The following is a 19,609-nucleotide window of genomic DNA, read 5'->3' on the forward strand; positions in this document are numbered from 1 at the left end:
TGTAAAAGTACCACCTCAGACCGCTGGTGGAGGTTCAACATGATTGGATGCTTTCTGCCATATAAAACCTTGCCTATAAAAATCTAGCATGTCAGGTAGAAATCAACTCTAGGTTTGCTCATTGGCACATTGTTTTCTGTATACAGGGACTTTTTCAGTGGAAGAACATTAAACCATTAAAGCTATCACCTGCAGCCTAAGTAGTACAAGCCAGACACAGGTTTAGCACCTCAACGAGGGTGGTCAATATTCAATCACCAGAGTAGACATAAATTAATCAGAAATGAAAGCCAGGAAAGGTTCTGGTATAGGCTTATGGAACTGGCAGGTGGAACAACCAGTGGGGTTGCTTGGGTAAGAACCGCAGGCTATTTCTGCTTACTTTTTGCAGCAACCTCTTGAAAGCAGAGACCAAGAGGTCACAGAACCAAATGAACTATAAAAAGCCGTGCCTTATTCCAGGCCAAATGGCAAAATTGACAACTGAGCCTTGGAATTAACAGTTAGGCAGGTTGATGAAAGGCCCAACAGAGCTGGAACTGGAAAGCCTAGAGACAAGAACCTTCAGATGGAGATTAAAAGACCACCTTTTAGATGATCAGAAAGTTGTGGAAAAGGCACAGAAAAAACTGATAGACTATTTTAAAGATAATGGTGATAAAGGAACAAAGGATAGCGTTGTCTGGGATGCGAGTAAGGCTGTAATAAGAGGGTTTTTTATCCAACAGAATGCAATCAAAAATAGGAATAGAGAGAAAAACAAAGAGGAAATTCTAAAACAGATAATGGTTAACGAACAAAAACTATCACAAAAACCAAATTGTCAAAAAGCGAAGGAAAGAATTAAGATTCTACAAGCCCAGTTTGCTATAATAATAAATAGAGAGGTGGAGTGGAACATTAAAAAACTAAGGCAAAAAAATTTTGAATTTGCGAATAAATCAGGCAAATGGCTTGCCTGGCAAATCAAAAAAAGGAAGGAGCAAGGTGTAATTAATAAAATAACAGTGGAGGGAGTAGAAAGAACCGACCCCAAAGGAATTAAGAGCGAATTCCTCAGCTATTACAGGAATTTGTATAAAGATCAAGAGAAAGTTGGTTTAAGGAGGATAGAGAGATTCTTGAAGGATAAAAGGGTGCAAAAAATCTCAATAGAGGAAAAGCAACGTTTGAATACACCAATTGGAAATGAGGAAATAGAGGAGGCAATTAAAGATTTAAAGAGGGGTAAGGCACCAGGCCCTGACGGATTCACAGCCGGCTACTACAAGGAAATGAAATCTATTTTGGTGGGACCTCTTAAAACGATTATGAACAATATCTTAAAGAAAGGAGAAACCCCAGAGACCTGGAAAGAGGCATATATTACGTTTATCCCCAAACAGGATGCAGATCCAACCCAGGTTAAAAATTACAGACCAATTTCACTCCTAAACACAGATTATAAGATATTTGCAGGAATTCTGGCAAGAAGGCTGAAGATTTTGCTATCAGAAATTATTCACAGGGACCAGGCGGGATTCCTGCCAGGTCGGCAGATGAGAGACAACACAAGAAATATAATTAATATGCTAGAATACCTGTCTGTTAGGATTGACAAACAAGCTATAATGGTGTTTGTAGATGCCGAGAAGGCATTCGATAACGTGATATGGAACTTTATGTTGAAGAACTTAGAACACATGGATGTGGGTAACGATTTCTTTAATGGGGTAAAAGCAATATACACAGAACAGAAGGCCAAATTGATCATAAACAATATGGTGACGGAGGAGATAAGGATACAGAAGGGAACAAGACAAGGATGTCCGCTTTCTCCGTTACTATTTATAACTGTGTTAGAAGTCCTTATGAACTCAATAAGACAAAACGATAATATAAAAGGAGTATCAGTAGGACAGAATGTTTATAAGACCAAAGCCTTCGCCGACGACTTAGTAATAATGACAGAAGAACCAGCAACGGCAATAGGGGAAATATTAAAGGAAATAGAACAATTTGGAGAAGTGGCAGGCTTTAAATTAAACAAGACAAAAACGAAAATGATAGGAAAAAACGTGGACCCAAAGATAATTGAAACAATCCAACAACAATCGCAGATAGAGATGGTCAAAAAAGTCAAATATCTCGGCATCTGGTTAACACCTAAAAACATAGACTTATTTAAAAATAATTATGAGCCGATGTGGAAGGAAATAAAGAAAGATTTAGAGAAATGGGGAGGGCTAAAATTGTCACTCTGGGGAAGGATTAATGTAATCAAGATGAATGTCTTATCGAGGTTGATGTTTCTATTCCAGACCATCCCTATAATCAAAGGGAGTCGAATCTTTAAGGAATGGCAAAGGATAGTCTCAAGATTCATATGGCAGGGCAAAAAACCCAGAATTCAGTTTAAATTACTGACAGACGTAAAGGAAAGAGGGGGCTTTGCCCTGCCGGATCTGAAACTGTACTATGAGGCATCATGCCTATGTTGGATAAAAGAATGGGTAAAATTGGTGAATACGGAGCTGCTCGACTTAGAGGGCTTCGATAATAGATTCGGCTGGCACGCGTACTTATGGAAGAACAAAAGGAAAGAACACAAGGGGTTTGCGAATCACATTTTTAGAGGGCCGCTAATCGAAGTTTGGGAAAGATATCAAAATCTGTTAGAGCCGAAAACACCACATTGGCTTTCACCTCTCGAAGTAATGAGTACAAAAACCATTAATATGAGAAGCAATTGGGCAACTTATGATCAGCTACTAACTAAGGTTGAAGGGAAATGGAAGCTAAAACCGTATGAGCAAACAAAGGAACATGTTTACGATTGGCTACATCACCATCAGGTGAATCAGATGTTTAGTAGAGATATCAAAGAAAGAGGCTATGCAGATAAAGACTCAAAATTCCAGACAGAAATAATAAACAATAAAGTGAAAATTATATCTAAGATATATAGGATGTTGTTGGACTGGAATTTAGGCGATGAGGAAGTCAAATCGGTGATGATCCATTGGTCAAGGGATATAGGTCATAGTATACAGTTTGAGGATTGGGAGAAACTTTGGAAGGAGGGGGTAAACTTTACGGCGTGTACTTCGATAAGGGAAAACGTCATGAAGATGTTTTATAGGTGGTACTTGACACCCATGAAATTATCAAAAATGTATAAGGTGGATAATAAGTGCTGGAGATGTAAAGACATAGAGGGCTCCTTCTACCATATGTGGTGGGAGTGCCGAAGGGTGAAACAATTTTGGGAGAAAGTACACACTGAATTGAAGAAGATATTAAAGTACACGTTCATAAAGAAACCAGAAATCTTTCTTCTAGGGATATTAGGACAAGAGATAAAAAAGGAAGATCGCAGATTGGTATACTATACGGTTACGGCAGCAAGGGTAGTATTAGCCCAGAAGTGGAAACTACGGGAAACCCCAACGGTGGAGGAGTGGAGATCTAAATTGTCAGATTACGCAGAGTTGGATAGATTAACAGGAAAAGTTAGATACATAAGAGACCAAGTGTTCACCAAAGATTGGGAAAAGTATGTAGATTATCTGGAATGTATTAGTGAAGGGCAAATAACGCTAAAGGGATTTAGAGACGCACTGTGAAAGACTAAGAGTTATTGTGCAAAGCAAACAGGAATTAGGAATCGGTATAATGACAATATAAGTAATGAAACGTGTAATTTTATTTATTGCTTCGAATGATTTACGGACAGGCTGAAGGAAGCCCCGTAAGAGACAACTATGTTATGGATGATATGGAAATGATAATTGCTGTTTATTATTTTTAATTTTTCTTTTCTGTGTATTTTCTTTGTATTTGTGTGTTACCTTGTGTTCTTTTTGGAAATAACTAATAAAAAAGAATGAGGACAAGATGAAAGGCTGAGGAGAAAACATCACTGAAGGCAAATTTTGTGAAAGAAGACAGGGAAGTCTTCTTGGAGAGGGGGGAATTTGGGAATGTGGCAGCAAATATTAATTAACCGAGTTATAAAGCATTTGGGAAATAGTGCATTAATATAATATAATATAATATAATATAATATAATATAATAATATAAATGTCTGGACATTTGGATACAATTCTATGGACAATTTTATATGATAAAGCAGTTGCCCATCATGAGGCAATTTACAATAAGGTATGACCCCACCCCCAAGCCAACTCTGCACACTCGCATCAGATAATGGTCTGCTACAAGGCTAGCGAACACAGTGCCTTCCAGGCATTATGGAACAACATACCATCAGCCCCAGCAAGCACAACCAATAGCCAGAAATGATGGGAGTTGTAGTTCAACAACTTTTGGCGGGCACCATGTTGGCTAGCAAGACCACTCATGCAGATCCAGTTACACGCTTGCCATGTGCAACAAGTATGAGTTTCACTTGACCTATGTTGGGAATAATGAAAATACTCTTGAATGGTAAGGCAATTATAGTGGGAGTGTGTGTACTTTCTGCAGGTCCACTCAGCTTCAATTTATTGGCCATCACCAATAAGTCCAGGCACTGGTTCAGCTTGTGCACGGCCTCTCCTGAGTCATGTTTAATAGAGAAATAGAGGTGGGTGTCATCAGTATACTGTTGACACTGTGCCTCAGATCTGATGATGCTTCAACTGCTTCATATGGATGTTGTTAATTAGCATTGGGAATAAAACAGTGTCTTTCAGCACCTTGCAACTGCCAGGGTGTGGACACATATTTCTCCCAGTGCTAGTTTCTGAGACCAGTAGGAGCAGAACCACTTACAGAACTGTGTCTCCAACCTCCAGCTCACATTATAGTCTATGAAGATACCATGATCAACAGTAACAAAAGGCATTGATAGATCCAGCAGGAGCAACATGGTCACACTCTCCCTGGATCTGCCCAGTCTGCCCCACCCCCACTCCCAATTTACACAAGAAGCAAAAATGAGCAGGTGTCAAGTTGTGGGATGGAGAGCCACAAGCACCTTGCCCACATCCTCAGACCTTCATAACTGGAACTGATCCTTCATAACTTAATAAGAACACCTCCCCAGACACTGGCACCAAGATCAGCATAAAGACAAGCAATTTTGTTCTCACAGTGCCTAGCAAACCTATCACAACAGAACTTTGACAGGTCCAGTGCCCCATTAACTGGGGCTGGTGCTATAAATACATGAGAATGAAAGTTTAAGTGTATGCAAGTGTCTGTAAGGAGGAAGGTACAGAGACTTCTGCAAATTTATATCCCTGACGGATCTGAATATATACTCCATCACAGTGTTCCAACCATGCAATTTGCCACTGTTCGGGAGTAATCAAGGGGCAAAGTGTACTGGAAGAAATAGCATAGCACAGCTTGGCACACTTCAACTAATCAGCTGGTTCACATGGGACAGGGGAAATTTAAAAGGCCAAATTATGATGCTGATTTGCATATCTGATAAGGAGACTAGTACCATTGTGGTATGTCATTCTAAGCTTGGCTACATATACTAAGAAAAGTCTAGAATTCGTAGAGGACATTGGGATGAAAAGGGGGTAAGGGAAAGAAATAGAGGAGGAGCACAAGGGAAATGACAGGTCGATTCTGCAATATTAAATATTTAAAGACTGAGCATGACTTAATAAACTTAAGCTAGCAGGAGCCAGAACAGTGAGTCCTGTTAGTACAATGGGACTCTCCTCCACATTGGCTCTGGGGGGTGGGGTGGGGGAAAATTCCAAAATGGGGGGAAAGAGGGCAGAATGCTCCATCAAGTAAGCAGAAATACTTGCGCTCATGAGGCCATTTAGTGCACGTGCACCCATTATTCTGAACCTGACGTCAGATTTTGTTCTGGTTCAGCCTCAGCATATATACTGCTGTTTTTTGAAGACTGTTAAATAACGATTCAGCTTCTGTTGCATTGTGGGGAAATATAAAGGTCTATCCACTGTTGTATTCTCGTTTGACTATGTGTGATGTCACCTGCTAATCAGAGCTCCTCTGGACACCGGTCACAGGAAGTGTGCAGAAAGAGCAAACAATGAAGCACCATAGCCATTGCATGCATGCCCAGTTTTCTCCTTGCCTTCTTTTACCCGCAGAAGTGAAGTGCTATGGCTGTCGCCTGCCCTAGTTCTCCATTTCTCTCTTAATAGTGGGAAAGAGAGAAGGGTCTGGTGGTACCATAACTCAGTGCTGCCTTTTCCTGATTGAGAAGGCATATGCTGGGGAGCTGAGAAAGCCATGGGAGAAGTATGGAGTAAACCAATGGAGGAAGAGGTAGGCAGCAATTTGCTGAAAATGTATTTGCAAGACTGCAGTGTTTTGTTGTATTCCTAACCAACAAAGTGTCATCAGGGAAATGGCTTTTCTTTAGTTTGCCAAGTTTCTGTATTCCATTTAAGTTCCCTTGTGAAAAGTGGTGGATGGGAATGTATATCAAAGGCTTTATTGCTAGTAATTTACCATAACAAGTAAATTGTCTCAATGTGGAAATAATTTTTTGTGGTTAACTATATGTAAGTATAGACTTGTAGTAAGAGTGCTTGTCAGCAGTATGCACACACAAAAACAATTCTTTTTATCTCCTATTCATAAACAAAAACTTTTCATTGCTGTTAAATTATATACAGGTGAAAGAAGGCAATGGAATACAGTGTGATCTTGAAAAGAATCTGTAGTAAAACTGGTGCTTTTGAACTTATTCATAACCAACCTGGAGTCACAGGTGAACACTCAGGTAGCAAAGTTAGAATATGTCAACCAGTTATACAGCATGGTAAGAACCCAAGTAGACATACAGAATGTGAAAAGAATTTCATTGAACTGGTTGACAAGGCTATAGAAATGTAGACTATATTCAATATATACTATCAATATATTCAATATTCAGAAAGTGAGGCATGTTGGGGTAAATATATATATATCTTACCTTCACAATATATACAGATGAGATCTCCACTGGAAACATCTGCTTAATATACCACAACAAGGAGGCAGGGGAGGAAGCAATAAACAGACTATGGCAAATATAATACCCTTATGTATATCTGATGAGATGGACCTTTTCAGTGGTGGCCCCATGCCTGTAGAATTCCATCCCCACTGAGGTCCACATGCACTCTTAATTATATTATTTTAGGAAATAGTTTAAGATACATCTCTTCCAGTAGGCTTTTGAAGAAAGGTTAGGGTCAAGGATTGTAAGTTGATATCCCACAGTTGGATTTGTATGGAAGTGAGAAATGGTAATGCAGCCTTTCCTGCTGTGTCTTAGAGTTGTGCAGTTATTTTTATTATATATGAGTTGTATTTAATTGTATTGTACTGATATGCACCAACCTTGAGCCTCATCAATGAAGGGTGGTATGAAAATGTAAGATAAACATACAAGTAGACAATAAGTTGTTGGGGCTTTGTAACTGTGGGAGAGTTATAACTGAATACAACTATGAATTGTGTAGGAAGAATAATCAAGCAACACTATTGCCACTCCTTAGAAAGCATCAGAATTGATTATTAGTATGTTCAGTATTGTGAGGGCCAATACAATAAATGCCTTTTAAAAAGGATTAGCAAGTTCAGGGACAATAGGCCTGTCATGGTTGTGAGACATGATAGTCAACAATGGGTCTTCTGTATAAGTCTTCACCAACCTGGTGCCTCCATGTAGCTAGCTGGAGCTAATGGTAACAGTAGTCCAAAACGTCTGGCTGGCAAAGGGCTGCTCTACGTTCAGTCACAGTTTGGGGTATATGGCCATGGGGGAGAGAAACAACAGTACATGACTATCTCCATCATGCTATGAGTGTCCAGTTAGATGGACCTTTGGTCTGGTCCAGTCATGTAGCTTTTCTTATACTGACTCTTGGCATGTGTTTTGCAGTAGTGTTTCCTTTAATGCTAGAAACTGGAGTTCTTTATGGCCAAAGGTGACAAACTGTTGAAGGTGGGCAGTAGATGGAGTGTGGCAGTGCCATTTTGTATGCTAATATAGCTTGAGAAAATAGAAGAGAAAGAAAAGTGCAAAGAGAAAAAGGGAGTATTCCAACTGTTATGGTAATAGAATTCTTTAAATCCTACTATGTTGCTTTTCTATTGTCTATTTAAAACATTTAACCTGTTTATGATTTATAAGCATTTCAAGGCCATTATATGAGAGTGATGTGTTGCTGGTTTTTTAAACTACTATGGAAGTCGTCCTCCCCCCCCCCCCCCAGTTATTGTAACGCTCAAGGTTTTCATTCATTTTTTCCCCTTATCACTGTATACAAAAGGCCATTCCACTGCAATTAGATAGAAAAGGAAAATAGGCTCTTAGCATACATATTTTCTGGGCTAGAATCCTCTTTGTGGGAACATCTATTTCCAAGGCTGTTTGAGACATAATAGGTTTGCAAATTTTGTCTGTTTGATATCCCACCCTAGGACTGTTTCTTCAGTAGGTGATCAAGATTAGTGTAAGAACGAGGACATAGCTAGAGTAATCTTATTATTACTATTCACTTATAATGCACTTAAAACTTTCTAGATGCTGTGCAGAGATGGCAAGATAAAGATTGCACCTGCCTCCAGACTTACCATCAAATAGATATGATACAAAAGGGAAAAGGAATGGGGAGGAAAGATAAAAGCAAGCAAATTCAAACACCAGTTCTCACAGTTATATAACCTTAACAGTATCACCTGGTCTGGACATGTGGGCCTTTCTTACTGTAAAAATGCCCACAACACATCAGCCCTTGGTCTGCTGGCTGATGGATGGAGCCAAACTGCACTTTCTTTCAGTTCTGCAGTCTCAGGGCAACTAGGCCTAGAGAGAGAAGCTCAGGTGGCAACAGTCTGAAAGACACTTTCTTTGTGATAACCCATGTTTTTCTCTGTGGGATTTATAGGACTGCACTCCATATGACTGAACACAAAGGAATATGGAGTTCCAGTACTATTAATGGATGTTTAGAAGCTGGATTGTCAACAGGTGCAGGTTTCCTCATCCCTCTAGGGCAGGAGTGGTTGACCTGTAGCCCTTCAGATGCTGCAAGACTCCAATTCCCATCAGCCCCAGCCAGCATGGCCAGTGGCCAGGGATGACGGCAGTTGTAGTGCAGCAACCTCTGCCCTAGGAAAAGCTTGTGTCCATTGAAATTCCCTTTACGAAATTGCTATACAGGAAGGAGCCCTCTCTCTTTTGTTCCTGGTTATCAAGACTAAACACTGATGTTGAAATCAAGTAAAATTCTGGCCAGGACGTAAAAATGATGTTTTAATGGATGTTGCTTCCCTTCTAATGCAGTGAGAAGTTTCACTTTTGCTTCATCAACTGCACTGTTATTCATATGACTCCTTCCTCCATGCCTGGAGCTGGCAAATGGTTGATGTTTATTGGGAGAAAGTTTTTTTAGTTCCGTCACAAATTAAAAAGAATCCACATGCGCACAAAGTTGTGTCACATGAGGTGGGGCACTGCTGCTGCGCTGTCCTCCTACCCAGTGCATCTGAGCTCATCACTACCTCAACCCAGGGCTTCCCCTACCTGCACTGTCACACTGCTCCACTCCATCCCAATTCCAGCAAAACAGAAGCACCAGCACAGCCAAGAGCATAGCACATTGTCATCCCACCTCCTGCACAGTGACTGATCATGTGGATCCTCTTCATTTTAATGCCATAGTCTCTCCAATATGCTGTTTGTATTATTAGTTAGCACCGGGGGGGGGGGGGGGATCTCATTCTGACCAGTCACTAACAAAAGATGCTTGCCATACTCATTTTAGGTTCAGGTTGCTATTTTCATCTGATAAAGAAGAGAATTCTGGATTGGCGGGGCTCTAAATGCATGTTCTTGGTAGTACATTACCAATTATTTGTGTTGCATTTACAAATTTAAATAGGGAGACTCTTCTGTCAGTGTGGCTATTTGCTCTGCTTAAATATCAGCAGAGTTGCAAGTCAAAGAAAGAACGACCACCAAGCTCATTTTTCCAGTTCATTGTTGTAATTCATTCCTTGCTTGGAGTTTTATTATATTTGCTTCCTCATATTGTGCTGAACTCCTCTGCAAAGGATGTAGATTCAAGCCAACTTGGTGAAAAGGCATTAGAGGGCTCAAACAAACAGGAAATTTGGAGTTTTATGAATCAAATCATGATTGAGTTTTTGTGGTATGCTTTCTCCTAAGTCCAGCTGCCATTATCTTTTCATGGGGAGATAGTCTTCATCAGATCATAGTACTCTTTTTTTCTTTTCTTTTCAGATGGTCACATGTACTTTGTATGTTTGTTTGGATTGTAGGAAACCCATTTTGAACCTTTGGCTAACACATGGCAAATAGAACAATATGCTGATATACAGTAAAATATCAAGAAAACTCATGTTGTTTTTCTTACCTTGGGGTCAATTTACACACAAATTACATGATCTACTACATAAAGTTGGTTCAGGTAGGTAGCTGTGTTGGTCTGATACAGTCAAAATAAGTGAAAACAATTAAAAACCTGTCCAGCAGCACCTTAAAGACCAATTAAGTTTGTTCTGGGTATAAGCTTTCAAGAAGAAGCGCACATGCACACGAAAGCGTATACCCAGAACAAACTTAGTTGGTCTCTAAGGTGCTACTGGACAATTTTTTAATTTTAATTTCTTTATTTTGACCGCATAAAGTTGAGTACAGGAGGCTGCATGCCTCGCTTACTGCACACAGAAGGCTTTGCATGATGTTCCTGTCAACATGGCCAGCTTCCTCTAAAAAAGGGATAGATTGCATTGGCAGAATGTGTATCTAATGGATTGTGGGCTCACTAATGCTATGTCTATGTGACAATTGTTAAATTTCCCATTGTTATCTGTTTCATTGCGTAGAGCAATTCATATAATTACTGCACACCCATCATGGACATAGACTACTTCTGTTCCTGTCTGATCAGATTTAAAATGAACAAATAAACAAAAAACTATCATAGAATTTTAGAATTGCTTGTGAATGTACCCTTTTAAATTTCTAACTTCACTACAACAAAACCTGGCAATGACAGGATGCTGGACTAGAGTGCATATGCCACTTTAATATATATTCTAGTAAAATAAGATGAAAATTTGCTGGTGCAGACATTCTCCTAATGAAGGAAAAAATGGGAGGGGAGAATGATAGTAAATTAAGCTGACTTTTTGATGTTTCACAAAACAGCATAGCTGAGCTTACTGCTCTAGGATGAGTCATAGCAATGTTTTAACAGCAAGACTCTTCTTCAAAATGTTGACAGACTACAGGCTACATATGTCTTGTCCTCTCTTGTTTTGAACTTTACAATTCTGTGGTATCATGTGCCCTGGGGTGTATATTGTTGTATCATAATGAGATAGCTTTATGTGGCTTTTGCACACAAAGACACAAAGAACACACAATGACTAGGAGAAGATGCTGTTGCAAAGGTTGCCCTGGCTTGCCATGCTTATTTTGAACTGGAGTAAAGTTTCAAACTTGAGCAAAGTTTTAGATTCTACTGTTTCTATGGGGCAGGGTGGATTGTCAGTTCTTAATAGGCACCAGGGGAAAATGTTCCTCTATATACAGGCCTTTGTCTGATTAAGCAATCTATGGCCTTTTAAACTGAGAGTGGTATTGTTTTTGTGATTATATTATCTAGTTAGGGAAGTATAGAAATTTAATAATGATGATTAAATGATCCTGCTCCTACAGCTGTTATAGAGCTTGCTGGAAAAATTTGGGCGAAGACTCTTGAAGCATTTTCTGGCTTTGTCCAAGAACTTCACTTTTAAGAAACTGTTTTTGTAATAAAGAGGGTGTATACATTAGATATTTGATATGAGTTCTTTGAATAAATGTATGAAGCAGCTGCATGGCTTTTTATGTATTATTATTTGCTGCTAATTGTCTGTGTGCACCTGTATGCATACTTAACACATTAAAAGGCTGCTAAATGAATACATAAACAAAACAAGCCAGAAAACAATTCATGTTTTTGAATAATCCCAAGAAATTATGCTAAAAGCTAAGTAATAAATAATAATAATAATATGCATCTCTTTAAATCTGTCCAGCTAAAAGGCATCCATCTTGTTGCCTTTCAAACAATATAAAAATTTTATTTTGCCTAATAATAAGCATCTTGATTTTTGTGGTAAAAACATGCGTATTATGTTTAGCAACCAGAAGCATAATGTTGGAATTGAGTGAATGCATATTAAGTTGGGACCTGCTTGCTACTAACTTGGCTTATATTGCCTTCGTTTTAAAGAACTGTGGCAAACACTCCAAAGCTAATGATATATCAGAAAACCAGTACCCTTAGAGCCTTGTTCATACATTAAAACTTATGTTTACAGTTGATAACCTTTCCATGTATTAACCATGGAATCTGGCATTCAACAATTTGTGTGGGGCAAGTGCCAGCTCTGGCAAAATTAACTGTTATTCACAAACCCATGCTGTACTGTCCTCATCTTGCTCTACCAGTACCCATTTCTCTTGCTGCGGCTTCACTTTACTATTGATAGTTGCTCTGTCTAATCAGAGGAATATAGCACACTCTCCAGTGGCTGTACGTGAACTTCTTGGGGTGTATTTTAACAATGTCCTTGTATTCACAGAAGGGTCTTTGATCCAGCTCCAGGTGTAATGATAGGAAAGAGGAGAGCTATTTCATTGATTCCCCTTTCTCCAACAGTTCTTGGAACTCATATATCTCAGCTCTGCTCCAGAGGGTAGAGGGACCCTGTAGAACAGCATAGCAGGCAGCATGTGAGGCTGCACAAAGGAGAAAAGGGGGAATGTGTGAAAATTGGCTCTATTCCTGTTCTGATCATGGAAGCCTCTGCAGGATCCAAGAGCCTTTCATGAATGGAAGGACAGCATTGGCTATAACCCCTTGTAAGGACAGTAGAAACCAAAGTGTAGGTGACACAAGAAAGCTGTTTTAGGGAACACTAGAGAATTGAAACCTAGGGAAGAAGTCACTTTGAGTTCAGATTGTTGTAATAAGAAATGCACAATGGAAGCAAAGTTTGTTCTGTTCTGTAGACTTTTGTAGCATCCTTTTATATACCTTGCAGTTGCCATATTACCCTGTTTCCTCTGTCTCTCACTCCAGGGTTTAGAGAGGCAGTCAGTGGTCCTCCACAATAGATGCATTTAGCTGAGATTTTGAACCCATTAGCAATACAGCAATCAAAAAGCAAAACAAATGTCCCCTTTGAAAATGAAAAACATAAATACACAGACGGTATTGTTAGTTTCATAGCCAAGTTTGAATTCACCGTGCTCAACAGACTTCTCAATTTTTTAATTTGTAAGATACAGTTTGGTGAGAAAATAAATATTGGAAAGTAGCTAATAGGGTGTTTTATGTATTATGTCATTGATATATGGATTTAATATGAAAGAAATATAAATATCTGATAAGAGCTCTGGGATTTTTAGTTGTCAGTTCAGTTTATATATTATTTGTAGAAATGTATTCACACCAGAACATTAACAGATTTTGCTGGTTGTGGGTTTTTAAAAGCATTTATTATAGTTTCTTTATGGGGTACTGATCAGGGCCACACTCTCTTACCTTCAGCAATAGTGCAGCATCAACTGTTCCCAGATTATTCACCACACCAAGATTTATAGTTTTATGTGCTGCTGTTTCAAAGTGATTGTCAAGGAGTAAACTGGGATTTGGATAGCATTTGAACCTGGGAGGAATCCAAGAGCAAAACAGGCCAACAAAACAACTAGGATTCATGAAAGGTCAGGGCACAGAAAAACAAAGGAGAGAAAGCAGCCTGTTTATGCTTCCATTTAGAGGGACTTCATGGAGTTGAAAGTAAACAGAGACATTCAGATGGCTTTGGGTGAGTTTGCACATCACAACTAGGTGAGGCTGAGCAGCTAGTCCCAGTAGATGTGTACTGCATGCCATTTCCCCACCTGCACAGGTTTACTGATTTTTGTCTGTTGTGGTGTGTAGGTGAAAAGAAAGGGGCAGAGCCAGATGATGCAGAATTGCTGAGCCTCAGCAAAAGGCTGGTGGAGAATGCAGTCCTCAAGGCGGTGCAGCAGTACCTAGAAGAAACCCAAAACAAAAACAGACTGACTGATTTTGAAAGCCCAGTGAAAACTGAGGAAGCAGCCATTGGCAATAGCAAGGAAAGTGAGAATGACAATAGAAAATGAGTGCTTTGAAGGAGGCCAAGAAGGCATGATCCAGCTACAAATACCCACGACTCTGCTCCCTGGATCAGCTCTGCCGAGCTATCCTGGCTGACTTGAGTTGGGATTTGTGATTGTCTGTTATCAGGCACCTCGTCTGAACAGAGGAATGCTAATTTACAGAGCTTCATGATAACAAATATCAAGGCTGATAAGAATAAAAAACAAACCCCTGAATGATGGGAAAGACGGCAAGACAGAGAGGGCCAGAAGGATGGAGAGATCTGACTACTAAAGTGCCAGCTTCTCAGCTGCAGAAAAAATATGAATCTCCACTGCTTTCTTTGTGTGCCCTGTGGATACAAAACAAATGGAAGATGGGCTAGCCAAACTGGAAACAATGCCATTAATTTTTGTTTTGCAGAACTGGACAACTGTTTACTTGAAGTACAAAAGAAGACATTTTGTTGAATGGAATTGTCACTGCTAATATTAATCATAGCTACTGTTACCCAATAGAATGGGAATTGTTCATGAATATTGTATCACTATGCTTCATTTCTAAGTAACATTTGCACCCTTAAATTATATTTTTGACTAAACATAACCTTTTATATATATTTAAAAGATGCATAAGGGCATCTTGTGTGTTTTTTTCAATCGATGGCATCTCTTTTTATTCGTTCCATTTTAGGCAACAATTACTCATATGCAAAAATGTATCATTTTCCTCCTCTCTAGGGAAGAGCCATGAAGCAGATGTAATAAAGGAAGCCTTGCACAGAGAACTGTTGGCCCTGTTGTCCAAATTGAATCAGATAAAGGCGCTTTTGTCAAGTCCAGAGATTCGTATGAAAATGCACAAGGAAATGCTTGGAAAAGGACTTGTCAGTGGCAGCATCTGGGACAGTTTCACCAATCCTGCACCTTCAGTCTCTTAACTATAAATTACTGTTTTGTGAAACCCTACAACTTCATTTTTTAAATGAATGGTATTTGTTTACCAAATTTGTATTGTTTTGTTTGAGAGGTGGGGCAGCAGTTTGTATGAAGAGTATATGCTGCAGCAACACGTGTTTCTAGAATACATATATTTCAGTGTGAGAGAGAAATTCTAAGTGATCCTACGTTTTATGTGATCCCAAGAGGAGGGGGAATCTATTCTAAGCATTGTTTTTCTTCAGTAACAGTGTACATAATTGACATCCTAATTTTTACAATTTATTCTGGCATATTTACAAGTGAATGGAAATCCAGCACAATGTCCCAGCATTTCTTGGGCAATGTCATGGTTTGTGACATGTTTAGGCCCATCCTTACCCACCTACTGCTGGCACAGCAAGTCAGTGGGTGAGTACATATGCATATGTGGCAACTTCTTGCACTAGCCATACTTCAGCATTTTAGTACACATTTGGAAGTGCGGGAAGTAGTACCTGGATTATTACTTTTGCAGGAAATAAACGAGAGAGGAGCAAAAAAGAAGGTCCCACATGGATTGATTATTATATTCCTTCTTTTCCTCTGATTGAACCTAAGGTAGATTACAACTAAAATAGAAACAGCTAAAACATTATTATTATTATTATTATTATTATTATTATTATTATTAATTGACTTAGGCTGGTCTTGTGTGTTGGTTCTGCATAGACAATACTATGCAATTTGCATCTATCAGATACCTGGAATGTCAGAGGTCTAAAAGAAAGAAAAAAGGATACAACCCAGCCAAAATTAAGTACTTTAATGTTCCAGAGATTGCCATCACCAGTTAAATATGTTCTTCTGTAGAAATGAGTAAGATTCAAAAGTACTTAGCATCTTATTATGCCACCACTCCATATATGTCTTTGGGTTTAAGCCCATTATTCCTTGTTCTTTAATAGATCATTTCAATAGCCATAAAGTCACATTTTAAACCAAACCAACAGATTTTTTAAAAATGATTTTAAATTGTCTAAGTAAATCATTTTATATTATACTGCCTTTTATGTATGTGTTCTGGCAATTTGTTTTGGCAATGTCTACTTTTTTAACAAGCCAGAATTTGAAATCATATGTATAGATATTGAAATATAATTTCTGCTGTTGTTTACATGCAAAACAAGATTGTTTAAACAGTCTCAATATTTATTGTGAAGCCACAAAACAGAATGATCTTTTATCTAATCACTTCATGAAGTATGCTTAATTTCCCCCCCAAAGAACAAAATGATTGTTTTTTTGTACAAATCAGTTCTCTGAAGTTTGAGAAGGTGTTAAAAAGTCCTGTGTTAAGCTTCATAGTTTTATTAATTAGATACATCTGAATATTATTTTTATCAACTCTGAACACTGGCAAGTTTGTCTCTTAACAAGATTCAGCAACCTACACCGATCTTTAATTCTAATTACCATAGTTGACAAAGAAAATCTGTTCTGATTATTATACGTCTGGAAAAGATCCATATATACATGCTAAATAATACTATCTGCCCACAACCAGTGACCCTCTAACTCATTTCCTCTCACTTCCATAACCAAGCAGTCAAGGAAGGAAGCAGAGCTCTTTAGATAATGTTTATTTTGTTCTTGTCATTCATATTTTGAATGTGCATTCTGGTTGCTGGTTGCTCATCCTTGCATCTTCTAAATATTGTTATTCAAGGCACAATCTATTTCACAATGAAATTAGGGATGTTTGGGGCAACAGATTTAGGGTCCAGACTGACCAGGTGACTGGGATTTACACTGGGTGTGTGGCAGTCTGTTGGCTTTGATTTGCATTCTGGTGGCTTCTGAGCAAGATGCAGCCATCTCAGAATCTTCTTGCCATCCTTGATGCAGAGAGATGCCTGGTTACGCAACATTTCCCGTGATTTTTGTCCAGCTGCATACATACAAAAAAACCCAAACAAATGATAAAAGTTTCATTGTCCGAACGATAGAAAAATACTGCCTAAGGTTATCCAGAATGAAAATCCACAAGCCTGTGAAACCTTTAAGACTTCAACATCCAGTATATTCCATCTGTGTTGCTGTACTAAAATGGAAATGCTAAGTTTATCCCTGGGTACCTGCAGCAAGCCTGTCTCCAACAGCAACTAAAGACAGTAAACTAGAGGTTATTGAGAGAATATGACGGGATATTACTACAGCAAAACTAGTTTAGTGGGCACAGATGGTGAGCATGTTTCAGATAAATATTGGGAAAATGTAATTGTGTAGAGTTCTCTGGGGAATGGGAAAAAAACCCCTACATTTATTTCTTAACATGCAATATCACAACATTCAATAGCCAAGATTTTAAAGAGAAAAAGCTGTTTGAGTGTGAGTGGGTGAGTAAATCAATCAATCAATCTAGCAACTTTTAACTATTCTGGTTTTGGCACAGTACCAAGGTCAGGTGTCAAGACAAAGAGATTGGTTGCCAAAGTGAAGCATGCTTCTATTGTACTCATGCTGTGAGTTGGTGACAAGCATAACCAAGTGTAAACTCACACACAAATAAGGAACCCTTTATTTCATGCTATGCAGCCTTGAAAACTTCAGTGCACACCAGAATAAACAGCAGCTTTCCCATGCTAATAGCGTTTTGCCGAACCACCTTCCCCCACCCTGACTCTGTGAATTGCTCTATCTTCCCACACTAGATCACAACACAGCAATGACTGTGACTCTTAGTGTTATATAGATGGCACCTTGTAGATAATGCAAATGCTTAGTTGGGTCAGTTTCACATATCAGAGGAAAAATACATCTTTCCATAGGTGGGGAATACCATAGCCAAGGGTATGCAATGACTATGGTCGAACCCAGGTATTTAAATAGGATTTCCATTGGGATCTTTATTTGGCAATTAAGCAAGTATGTCTTCATCTTAATATCTCAGTGTGAGTTTAAAATAAATTAACAAGTGACCTAAGAAACAGAGCAGATGAAATGTTTATACATAAAAACTGAAAATCAAACATAAAAAACATTTTGAGCCAATCCAGCTGCTTAGAAAAAAGAAATTTGTGTTATCAGTTCAAAAAAAGCCTTGACAAGTAGGTCTTAAAAAGGTAAAGGACCCCTGATAGTTAAGTCAAGTTGCGAACGACTCTGGGGTTGCGGCGCTCATCTCGCTTTACTGGCCAAGGGAGCCAGCATTTGTCCACAGGCAGCTTTCCGGGTCATGTGGCCAGCATGACTTAAGCCGCTTCTGGTGAAACCAGAGCAGTGCACAGAAACACCGTTTTCCTTCCTGCCGGAGCGGTACCTATTTATCTACTTGCACTTTGACCTGTTTTCGAACTGCTAGGTTAGCAGGAGCTGGGACCTAGCAACAGAAGCTCACCCCGTCGTGGGGATTCGAACCACCAACCTTCTGATCGGCAAGCCCTAGGTTCAGTGGTTTAGACGACAGCACCACCTGTGTCCCTAAGCAGTCTTAATCTAGCACAAAAAGGTCAGCAGAGTCGGCACCAGGTTACAAGCACCTCCCATTACAAGCATTTGCATGGTAGTAGTTGCAAGTTGGATGCTTGTAACATGGGTTGGTAGCTTCAGTTGCATAGTACCTTCAGTTGCATAGACCTCCATGCGTCTATTGTAGTGAGCAGACAAATTGGGGGCTTGCCTCCAACACTGTGCCACTAAAAGGCACCAACGACAAGGCAGATGGAAAGCTAATATGGGAACCACTTTGGAAATTATGGCAGCCACTGCCAAGGCTTCTTTTCCAAGCTATAATAGGGAAGTTGGAAAGGCCATAGCTCAGTAGTGGAGCATCTCCTTCACGTGCAGAAGGTCCTTGGTTCAATCCCCCACAGCTCCAGGTACAAGTGGGAGAGACTCAGTCTGAAATCCTGGAGAGCTACTGATAGCCTGTGTAGGCAATACTGAGCTAGATGCCCAATGGTCTGAACCAGTGTAAGGTAGCATCCTAGGCCCAGTTGCAAATCAGAGCAGTTGTAGCGTAGCCATTTTATACTGTGCAGCCCAGACCCAAATATTTTTAAACACTGAAAATAAAAACCATTTGTTGCATGCCCTGCTTTTCTTGGATAATGATAACAGGAAGTGACAAGGCTGAGCGGTCAGGTGCATTGTTTTAAAAAGTGTTGCTTGTCAATAAAACCTGATTGACACCTCTGATGCTGTAACATCCTGCTCCATAATTCTCTGTAGAACAGACACCACAGCTTAGGAGTGTTCTGTATTAAACTAAAATTTCAACTGGACCACCTTGTTGTAAGCAGAACTGGTCAGAAAACCTTAACCACAGCACCCTGTTTTAGTCAGTTTCAGGTCATGAGATGCTGGAGTAGAACTATACACACAACTATTGGAAGAAGAAAGAAGCTTCCCGAGACATGCACAAAGGTGAACACTTAGCTGCTATTTTTTTAAAAGAAGAAGAAGCATACTCTGAATGAGATTATATTATATTATTTGAGATTATATGAGATTATATTATATATTTGAATGAGATTATATTATATTAAGCCTTTCACTTCACAACGAAGTTG

General features: G+C 39.2%; 1 protein-coding gene across 3 annotated transcripts in view; it reads left to right on the top strand.

The window, feature by feature from the left end:
* Positions 1-15,125, top strand: part of AKAP7 (A-kinase anchoring protein 7) — an 80,698-nt gene extending 65,573 nt beyond the window's left edge. For 2 of the 3 annotated variants that reach the window (XM_083731404.1, XM_083731408.1), the window contains exon 8: positions 13,936-15,125. In XM_083731404.1, the coding sequence (XP_083587530.1) occupies positions 13,936-14,141 (206 nt within the window). In that variant the 3' untranslated portion in view covers positions 14,142-15,125. The remainder of the gene's footprint in view (positions 1-13,935) is intronic. The other variant, XM_083731405.1, reaches the window with a different exon arrangement.
* Positions 15,126-19,609: the final 4,484 nt, after the last annotated feature.

This window comes from Podarcis gaigeae, assembly GCF_964106915.1.
Source record: "Podarcis gaigeae genome assembly, chromosome: 3".
Classification (NCBI taxonomy): Eukaryota; Metazoa; Chordata; class Lepidosauria; order Squamata; family Lacertidae; genus Podarcis; species Podarcis gaigeae.